The sequence below is a fragment of the Nestor notabilis genome, unplaced genomic scaffold (assembly GCF_000696875.1).
Source record: "Nestor notabilis isolate BGI_N333 unplaced genomic scaffold, ASM69687v1 scaffold11085, whole genome shotgun sequence".
NCBI lineage: Eukaryota > Metazoa > Chordata > Aves > Psittaciformes > Psittacidae > Nestor > Nestor notabilis.
This window is the reverse complement of record NW_009927895.1, coordinates 52,371-63,026: the sequence shown is the minus strand read 5'-3', so window position 1 is coordinate 63,026 and position 10,656 is coordinate 52,371. Positions and strand designations below refer to the sequence as shown.

Here is a 10,656-nt window from a genome sequence, read left to right as displayed (position 1 = left end):
CTTTTACATACCAAGTGCAATTAAAAAGTAGATGATGTTTTAAAAAATCAGCCTATCCCAAGCATTGAGGAAAAGAGCAAATATTCTTCATTGCCAGAAATGGTGGAGTTGACAGGTTAAGCATTTCCTTGATACACCAATAATTTACTTAGAAAAGGAAAACAAAAAAAAAAAAAAAAAGGAAGAAAGAAGACATTTCACAGAAGATTATTTCATTACACTTGAGAATTTACAATGGGCTTTTTGCAACAGCATTCAAGGTTGATCCACTACTGATTCCATTTCCAGCCCAAGCCATGGGAAACAGAGGGAACTAAAAAGGTAACAACATGCATATTCCTTAATTCCAGCAGGCCAAGGGCAAAACAATGGCTAATGCGAATTGTGATGCAAAATGAACAGCTAACTGCCCTGCCTTTAATCAGTTAAATTAAAAGGAGGAGGATTAATTCCATCCCAGCCCCAAAATTCACAGTATGAAGATACAGGCAAGACTGGGAGGTGGAGGGGGAAGTTTCCAGGAACTTGGCTAGACTGAGCTGACTGCTTATGCAGTTAGTGAAAGATGGCATCCCTTCTTTCTGAATACCTACTGCAACACTGGTGCCACTGAACACTTAAAAATGAGATTGACATCAAACAAGACTGTAAGCACAATCATCAGAAATGAACGCATTAGTTTCATCCACTGTGTCAAAAGGCAATCCCCTGAAAACCCGATCAAGGAAACAGAAAAACTGGATTTCAGAAGAACGTAAGGGTCAAATGTTAATGACTATCATGCAACCTGTTGTTTGACGTTGTCCTTGCTCAGAACAAATTTCATCATATACTTCAAATGCTGTTTATTAGCCTGAGCAGTGCTTACAGGAGCTAAAGTCTGGTAGTATCCACAGTCCATCAGAAACTTTGTTTTTCCACTGACCATAACTATACTGCAGTCCTACTTACTATTCAGCATGCAGGTCTCCAACTGCAGGGGTTCTAGTTGAGCACATCAGTCTTTCATGGCTTGTTGGATACATGCTTTGGGCCAACCCTGGTGAATAGAAAACTATTTTCTCTATCCCACTATCAGGGAGGTAAAACAAAATAAGACAATTCAAAAGTAGTTCACCTCAAGCACATCAAAACCAAGAGAAGTACTCATTCACTGCACCTTTACTCTTTTTTGACTGGCCATCCATATGGTCCACAACTGAAGTGCCTTTGCTGGCAAAGTGTATAGAGCATACACACTTGAAGAGAATCCAAAGGCACAGATCTCCTAAAAGAAGGAAGTAAAACAAAAGCTTTCTAGGTCAATCACTGCAACAAGAATACAAATGGAAGGACTAAGCCTTAATTAACCTGAAGTGAAGGTGGCAAGTCACAGCACGAGCAGCAAGATGATGCTGCTGCTTCTCTGTCCTCCTGAGTTGACTGCACTTGGGCAGGCATAACCACTCTATATGGAGGTTTTATTTACTTTTAAAATCATTGCATAGTGGGCTTATGACATTACTTCATGACAACAATGCCAGTAGGGTCAAGACATTATCATTGCTGTCCACAAAGTAATTTCTGCAGGGCGGAGCATCTACTCAGAACAGCCAATCACCATGAGTTTTAATTAAATAAGAGTGAGCATAGGTAAGACCTTCAGCATCTATATCCCAGTTAAATGCCCTAATGACTGCCCAAAGCGGGATTTTAACTTTGACAGAGGCTGAGAAGGTGAGGTCAACTTCAAGCTATTCTGAGCTGTCACCACTAGAACTATGAAGCACAACAGGTAGCTCGCTATAACGTCTTGTGCGGCAGCAGCTGCATTTACACATTGAAATGTTCAGGAGACGTTCATGGAGAGAGGTACTCCTGGTTGGAAAAAGCTGTTTCATATCATGCACTAATTCTTTTATGGCAGCAGTAGTTATGTGAAAACATTAACAAAATAAAGCCTATGCAATTTTTTTTGGGAAAAAGCTCAAAAGTCCTCCTAGGCACTAATGATACTTGACAGCTTTTCCTGAACAAAACTTACCAAAACTAAAAGCTTTCTGTAATGGAACAAAAAGGGTTTTTACTTGCCTATCTATAAACTGCACTTTTGGGAGAATTCTAGACTGCTGGCAAGCACTTAGAGTGGGGTTTTAGGCACACTAAAATTTAGGATTTCCTCACTTGACTTCCCTTGTCTAAAGGAAGAGAGGACAAAAATAAATTAGAATATTAAGCAAAACACAAGAATTTCAGCTTTCGCTGAAGGCTAATATTTAATTTCTGTATCTAGTTCTTTTTGCTTTAGACCTCTGGCTTAACCAAACATTACACTAAAAAGGAAACCTGGTAGGGAGTTGTGACCACAAAAAGGTGATTTTTAGAATTATTTTTATTTTTCAAAATAGAAATGGAGAAAAAACTCAGTAACTTCTTTTAGGAATGAAGAACTTCTTGAATCCTAAATATCTTACTATTCACATATCACTCACTCTTACTAGTTCTGCAGTATCAACTGATGGGACAGAAGGCGAAAGCAGCATTCCTGGGTCCTATTTCAAGTTCTGCCACTGATTTATGACTTTAAATAATTCATTCTATTACTTTCTGTATCTCAAGTTTCTTCTTGTACAAGATGAATAGAAGCCAGTATTTCCTACATTACAAAGGCATCAGGAAAATAAATTCATTTTTAAGGTGCTCTAAGGACCTGGGAGAGATAGTTATGAACTCCAGAAGTATCATTCACTCTAAATGACAGTATCTTAGGATCTTTACAATGGTAAATGATGCATTTTTGAAGCACTATCAGTTCCATTAACATTTAGAACATACCAAATCAGATTTTTTTTTTCCTGGCTTGCTGGGTAAGAAGGTTCTTCACTTACATGATAGCTCTTGTTTTAACAGGAAAACTGCACTAGATCGCTACAGCCTTCAGAAGGCAGGCTTCACCCACATCCTCAACGCAGCTCATGGTCAGCGGAATGTGGACACAGGACCAGAATATTATCAAGACATGGCTGTGGAGTACCATGGAGTGGAAGCAGATGATCTCCCCAGTTTCAAGCTCAGCCAATTCTTTTATTCAGCTTCTAAATTCATTGATAACGCGCTTCAGGATGAAAGAAGTAAGGATGGTGCTGAAAATGGTTAAAAACAGTACGCTGTTTACTCCATCTGATTATAAGCATAGTTCCATGGCATTCAACCTTGTAGGAAGGAAACAAGTCCAAGTTTAACTGAGAATATAAAACTAGTAGCCGGAAACTAGATTAAGAGAAGGTAGTGATGTAAACAAGGACCTTTCTCACTGCATAACTAGTACCAGCCCCAGAACCTCTTACCAAGCACTTTGATAAAGCCCACATCACAGCTTGCATTATCTCCTGTCTGACAAGTTTTTTGTTGCTTTGACTCTTTTGTAAACTCATCAGAGACAACTGGACATTGCATAGGTTCCATGAATTAGCTGTCTCTTCCTTTAATTAGTCCCTATTAAGAAAGGTTTAATGAATGTTGGTTGCATATCACTAGAAATGGAACACAAGTGCTCTGCAGAGACTCCAGAGCTTCAGCCTTTGCAGCATTAGATTCACTCTACAAATACAAAACCTACCTTTCTACCTGGTCATCAGATCTACCCCAAGCTATAGTAGATTTATCTCTCTGCCATCTTCTAAGCAGCAGGTGACCAAAACAACTCTGACAGCACAGATCTAGAAATATTTCAGTGAAGCCTTTGTAATTTCTCAGCTTGATTACCACAATTCATTATTTGCTGACCTACAACAGTGTTCTATTAGAAAGCTGTATGCTGACATGAAGTGCTAAAGCCTAGGCCTCACACCGGCTTTCAAGATTACTCCTACTCCTTCCCCCCACGTTTTGGTTTGCTTTTCTTTTTCTTTTTTAAATCTCTACAGGATATTTTACCAGAAACCAGCCGAGAAACTTAAGACTTTCCCGCTGACCTACAAAGCCCTTATTATCAGAGGGGGTCACATATCAAGTTTCTAGTTTTGTGTCAGCTTCTGTTCTTGGCTGTTTAGCTCAGCTGTAGCCAGCTACTACCTGGCTTGCCCCCAATAGCCACCTAGGTCTTAACAATTTTACCCTTTCAGTAAGTACAGCAACAGTCCCTTTCCCTGTTCAGGAGAAAGTCTTAAGGCAGTTCAGTATTAAAAATCAAAGTACTAATAGCAGAAGAAACTGCTTCAGGAGCGTTCTTGCTTGAGAAGAAAGGTACCTAGCATTTCAAAAACTTATGTCTGAAGCACTGCCTTTGGGAAGGAGTGGATAACTAACATGCACCTGTGTCTAGCCATGGCTGAAGGCCAGAGGTCAGTATCAGACTGAAGGAGCTGAAACAAGAAATGCAGACTTCCTCACTCCCACCACCCTCCTGTTCCTGTAGGACTTTTCTCTGCTGCACTGAGATAAAGAAACAAGCACAAGGGAAGCAGCAAAGGCTAGAAAAAAACCCTTTGCGTCCCAATAAACGCTGGGGCAGGGAAGGGTAAGATGGGGAAGTATTAATATTTTGTTTCAAAACCACATCTAAGTCCAGCAAGTTCTGAGACAGTTATCAAGCACCAGTCCAGCACTGAAACATAAAACCAAAGAGCAACTGGATGAACTTCTACAAAACAAAAAAAAATCTTCACTAAAGTAGATAGTGCCAACTGCAGCAATTCCTGCAGCTGTGCACCTCCCACCACATTCATATGTTTTTGTTTTTCAAACAAGACAGCTAGGATCTTTTCTGATGGAGATCAATAAAATAAAGAATTATTGTAATACTCACGAAGAAAAAGAGCAAGCTCTTAGGTTTCTCACGAGGCAAAAGCACACCAAATGTACATTTCCAATCCCAGCCAAAGATATGCATAAAGGCACCTATGCATGGCCCACAATGAAGCTGAATGCATGACAATAGCTTCCCACTACACATTTACAGAACAATAGTATGACTCCAGAAGCTAAAGCAAAGAATAGACTGATGTCTCTGACACAGGAGAAAAGCCTAGAGGCAAGTAACCAGTCCTCTCCTCCAAGAACTACATGCATTATTTGTGAATGCACATCTAGTATAGAAAGGTGCTCTGTATTTCAAGGGCCTAATCGAAAGGACTATTTGCATGTATCCTCCTGACAAATAGTATCCATAGTCCTTAACAAGATTTTATATCAAGTAACAAAGTATCTATCTCCAACATGGGATTTCAGTATAAGGTGCTAAATAGTGCTGATCAGTAACGCAATTGCACTCCTTTGCTACTTTGCATCAGAACCGGAATACAAAGAAAGGGAAAAGGGCAACAAGAAAAGTTTACACATTTGTGACCAGGATGCATGTACTTATGAATCTGCTTCGGCTGTATCACATTGCTTGGGGAGCAACCTTCAGCCAGCCAAGTGATCGAATTCATTGAATAGATATCATCACACAATGATTTTGCTGTGAGAATGCTCAATAGTCAGTGTTGCTGAAACAAGTTGTCCTGCAGATGAAGCAGCCTCTCTCTTTCTGCAACAGGCCAGAAAGCTTGACAATTCAGATGCTGTCAAAACACAGTCCTAACACATTAATTCTTACTTAACCTTCAGAATCTTTGTGATGGTGAAGAAACTCCCTGATCAGAGCAGTATTCACAGAGTTTAAACATGGGCAGATGGACTTGTAGCTGAGCTGCTTTCAATGTTCTGAAGAATAGTTTTAGAGGCAAACTCAAACTGTTCACAATTATGCATGCTATCATTCAGTTGTGCATGAAGACTTCCAAACCCATGCAATTCAGACCATAGGGCAGCTTAAAATTTGTATCAGCGAGGCCTGATTAACCCAAACAGAAGACATTATTTTAAGAGGTTTTTAAGTTCCCTACTATGCTTACAGATATAGTACTCATTCCTTTGGTGCCTTAATTCCTTAGAATGTAAACTAGAGGGGAATAGCATTTTCTTTTCATGTGAATGTGTCATGGGAAAACATTCACTAAAGACAGATATAAACCAAGAAGCAATGTGAGAAGAAACATGAGAGACAGATAACAAAGACCCAAGGCATTTGACCAGACACCTCAGCATTCATCAGTCCATCTGACTCTCGAAAGAGAGCACTGCATCTAGACAGATTTTCAGAAACACAAGCAGCAGTTAAGTGACCAAAATAGTTCAGGGACCTGTCACCACTCAGCAGACCTCTGGCTCTTGCACTGGTATTCTATATTCAGCCACACCTTGAAGGATAAAAGTGTGAGAATCAAAGACAGCAACAATGGACTCCCTCTTGGAAAAGGAAGATTCAGACTGGTTCTTACATCAGAACCGATGTTCCGTCAGGAACAAAAGGGACAGAAGGGATGCAGCTCTGCAGATTAGTACCAGCGTTTTGCTGTAATAGGCAGTCATCTTGAATATTCACACACAAGAAAGGACAAACCTTATTTTCCTACAAGCAGGGGCCATTTCAGGAAATTGTACAGCCATTTTTTACCTTTGTTAACAATATAAAACTGTACATTTTCTCCTAGATCCCCTGCATTTGCCACCCACAGAAAGGAAAGCCTTCCTTGTCCTATCATGTATTTATCACCTCAACAGCAACCCATTTACAAGGTGGGAAGCTCTAAAGAGAAGCATGAAGGGCTGAACAAATGTGAGTTTTTATCCGTTTCAAGTATTTGCAGTAATAATAGAAGGGATTATCATTTTCCAGGAGAGGAAGAGGCACTTTTAGTTATCAGAGAGACTGGAATTTTGCCAAGATGCCCCTAAGACTATCTGCTGGGATTAGGATGCAGACTGTAACCGTTTATCCTCTAGCGTTGGCAGTTCTTGATGCATTCATTGCACACCAATGCTGCTTGTGCCAAGACATCCTCTTCTGCCTGGAAGCAAAGGAGTTAATGAGCAGGAGTCATGGCTTTGCACCCAACACTTCTCACTAGGCATAGCTGACAGAGATAAACTATTATTGGCCCTGTGAGGATGCTGTTTTTTCCTGTGGCAATTCAGCTTAGCAGGGTGTTAGAGAGTGCTCCAAATCCACTTCCTTCAGCAGTTCAACCCATTGTGAGACCCCCTCAAGGGCTTCGAATCATTTTTGGAAATCTTTTGAAGTCTTTCAAAACCTGTTAATCAAACATGAAAATCCTCCATCTCCACCAGACAAAGTAAATGGGGAAGGTTTCACTTCAGCTCACATCCTCACATTGCTAGTACCTGAAATCATAGACTTTCTGCCTCTGGAAGTCCTAAATTAAACCAAGCAATGTCACAAAGCTAAATCTTGAGGCACATTATTATGAAAACTACTAGCAGAGATTCTGCATTTACATTATTACACAAGACAAGCTACTACTGCAAGAAGATGATCATATGAAAGAGAGGTGATGGTGAAATAGTACTTTCACTCAATACAACAGGGTGACTAGCCAAAGAATTTTAAAGCAGCTCTACTACAGTTTAAGAAGTGGTTTCTTTCTATCCCCCTGGTTATATGCCTAGCAATTTCTATGGCTCTTCTTTTCTTCTGCCCTCACTGAGCCTTAAGAAAGTCTTGTTAGCTGTATTTTACAAATGATGTATTTGGGCATGAAGTGATGCAATCTAGATCCTGAAGGATCTAGGTTATTGTCGAAACAACAAAATATAATCAGATTCTGTTAGCTTTTGTATCTAGCTTGTAGAACTGACAAAGGCATCTCCATGCACCCCATTTATCCTCATGGAGGGATGGTTTGATAGCATACCAAACCCTCCCATGCCCTTGTACTTTGGTCAATATGCCCAGACACAGAATTACATACATGCCACTTCTGAGGCATGCAAGTTAGGTTGCAGTGGGGCTTGCTAATGTAACACACAGCTGCAGCCCTCAGGCCTTCTCTGCAACCTGGTTTAGGATGAAATGGGTAATCTCCCATGTAGATAGTGTTCAGTTACTACGTAAGATTTACAGCCTCAGTTTCCCCACCTGTAAAAAAAGGCTGGTAAAGGTAGTCAAACCACCAAAGCAAGCAGGGGCACCACAGAAACATTCACTGAAAAAAGAGAAGTTACTCAGTGTCGTCTCTGCATCATTTCTCTTTGTTTCTGCAGACAAGGTTCTGGTTCACTGTGCTATGGGTCGCAGCCGGTCAGCTACACTGGTCTTGGCTTACCTGATGATTTACAAGAACATGACAGTAGTGGATGCCATTGAGCAAGTATCAAGACACAGATGCATCCTGCCAAACCGGGGTTTCTTGAAGCAGCTGAGAGAACTGGACATAGCGCTGACACTGCAGAGGAGGAACACCAAAAATAGCCTACCATCTGATGATGATGAGAACAGCTCCACAATCTAGTATCGTTGCTGTCAGGGTTGTGCTGGAAAAGAAACTCCATAAAAATTAACTGTAGTTAATTAAAGTCACAAGAACCATTTGTTATTTGGAAGGAAAACCAAAGTAATTTCAAATACTGTCAGGATGAGAAAGAAGGGAAGCCAAATTTTAAACCCATCTTTTTAGAATGTTCAAGCCTTAGTAGAATTCTTTTGTTACATCAACAAATAAATTTTACCCTCTGTAAAAAAGCTTTTTGCAGCACAAAAGCAGCACAACATCAAGAAAACTCTCTTCTACATGAGTACTCCCAAAATCCTGATCCTAACTTAAACACATGGTCTTTAATGTGCTTCAATGGCTAGACACTCCTGAAGAAATTTTGCAGGAAACATACCAAGATAGTAGCAGCACAAATTAATTGTTTAGTTCCACAGTCCTGTGAAGTATTTCACAGGAGTTTGCCTTTTGGTAGTGCTTCCTGGCATCTCCATTTCTTTTTTCACAGTAATAATCTAGAGCAGCACAGCATTTAAAGAGCCTCCTGATGAGAATCAACTACTTGGTCTTCACAATAGACTTTGCAGCAGACCATGCGAACTAGAAACAAAGCAAGACCCTTGAAAAGGTCAGATGCATAAGCAGCTGTAACAGACAATTCAAGGAGGTATGTACACGACATGTCAGCAGTTTCAGTTTTAACTTGGTTCTCCTAAATGCTTCAACTGCCTGAATTTTAAAAGGTACTACACTTACAGTATCCAAGTGAATTGACAAGTCCACCAAAAAAAAAAAAAAAAAAAACCCAAAAGAAAAAAGGAAAAAAGAAAGAAAAAAAGAAAAGACTGCAAAAATTATGTTTTGTGACTTGTTTTCATAGAATCATAAAATAGTTCGGGTTGGAAAGGACCTTAAGATCATCTAGTTCCAACCCCCCTGCCATGAGCAGGGACACCACACACTAAACTATGTCGCCCTGCACTTGGAAAAACTAACAGCTAGAGCAATGAACAGGGAAAACAGGATGGCCTTTACCTTGCAAAGAGGAAACTCAGCTCTGAACATGTGCAGCCCTAATGTCCTGGTTTCGGTCAGGACCTAACTACCCCCTAAATAATAATGGATTACAACCAGTTCTAAAAAAATTTTAGTTTAGATTAAAAAAAAGACAGAGGTGAAGCCTTTTGAGAATAAAATAAATAAATAAATAAATAAGAAATCTCACAGTGCCCTAACCACTAGAAAGCTGCTGCTGCACTTCCAGACACCACTGTTCATATTTACCATTACTGATAATGTTCCCTCCTATCCCAGCTTTAGTGACCTTAAAACATTATTGTGCTCCAATACAGTTGTTAATAATTGTATTTGTTGACAGAACCAGTCCAGATACACAAATGGGGACACTGGATCTAATTTTCTGCCTAAACTTACTCAATTCACTCTATTTTATACAAATTATCAATAATTGTTTTCACACAGAGAGTTCTGCCACCTCAGCAACATTTGATATTCTTAAAACATACTGCAGAGGAGGATCACAACTAAGCCGCATTTACCTTTTCTGCATCTGTAGAAAGGTCATCACCCTTCCACTGGAATTTTTTCTAATTAAATGTATCAGCCAAGAGTTATGTACTGCCTCAGCACCCGAGATGAATGATCTAGCCACCAAAAGCACTGGAGAGTTCTCTTGTTCTTTACCAGCTGACAAAGACTTCGTGACTTCAGTGCAGTATGGACTGTGTAAGTCCTGGATACTTAGAAAAAAGAACACAGTGCCACAGAAGCAAGCACAATTTTAAACTGTTTTTTGTAGATATTAATGGCTTAGCATCTCCAGCATGAAGGCTTTCCTATTCCTTCACTTCCTGTCAGGGCCCCAAACCCAGTAATCTCTAAACATTGACTATAGCCAAGCCTGCAGGCAGCCATAATGCAATGCCTTTGACTTATCATTTGAATTTATGTGTACAATAACCACCTTATCTTCAAATTCTCAGATGCAGCAGAACACATTAAACACAACTAGGCTACTGTTAAAAAATTAGACATCACAATGTGAACAATATTCATGAAAAAGACACACAAATTCTGGGACTTGCAATAGATTAAGTATCACTAGTCCTGGATTATTAAAAAAAAACAAACAAACCCCACCCAAAACCAAACAACCAACTCCCCCAACCAGAAATAAAAGAAAACTCAAAGAAGGTCATTTGACAGTTCAACTATGAACAAGCAGTCACTAAGTGTGTTATAAAGAGTCAAAAAATACTTGGATGGGGTTCCTCCACTTTCCATCTATATCCACAGACCTTCAAACACACCTTTTCCAGAGCAC

At 39.8% G+C, this 10,656-nt stretch overlaps 1 protein-coding gene across 1 annotated transcript in view; it reads left to right on the top strand.

Annotated features, from left to right (window-relative positions):
- DUPD1 (dual specificity phosphatase and pro isomerase domain containing 1) overlaps positions 1-8,376 on the top strand; it is a 15,540-nt gene extending 7,164 nt beyond the window's left edge. The window contains exons 2-3 of the mRNA XM_010014270.1: positions 2,890-3,110; positions 8,086-8,376. Coding sequence (XP_010012572.1) covers positions 2,890-3,110; positions 8,086-8,333 — 469 coding nt within the window. The 3' untranslated portion in view covers positions 8,334-8,376. The remainder of the gene's footprint in view (positions 1-2,889; positions 3,111-8,085) is intronic.
- Positions 8,377-10,656: the final 2,280 nt, after the last annotated feature.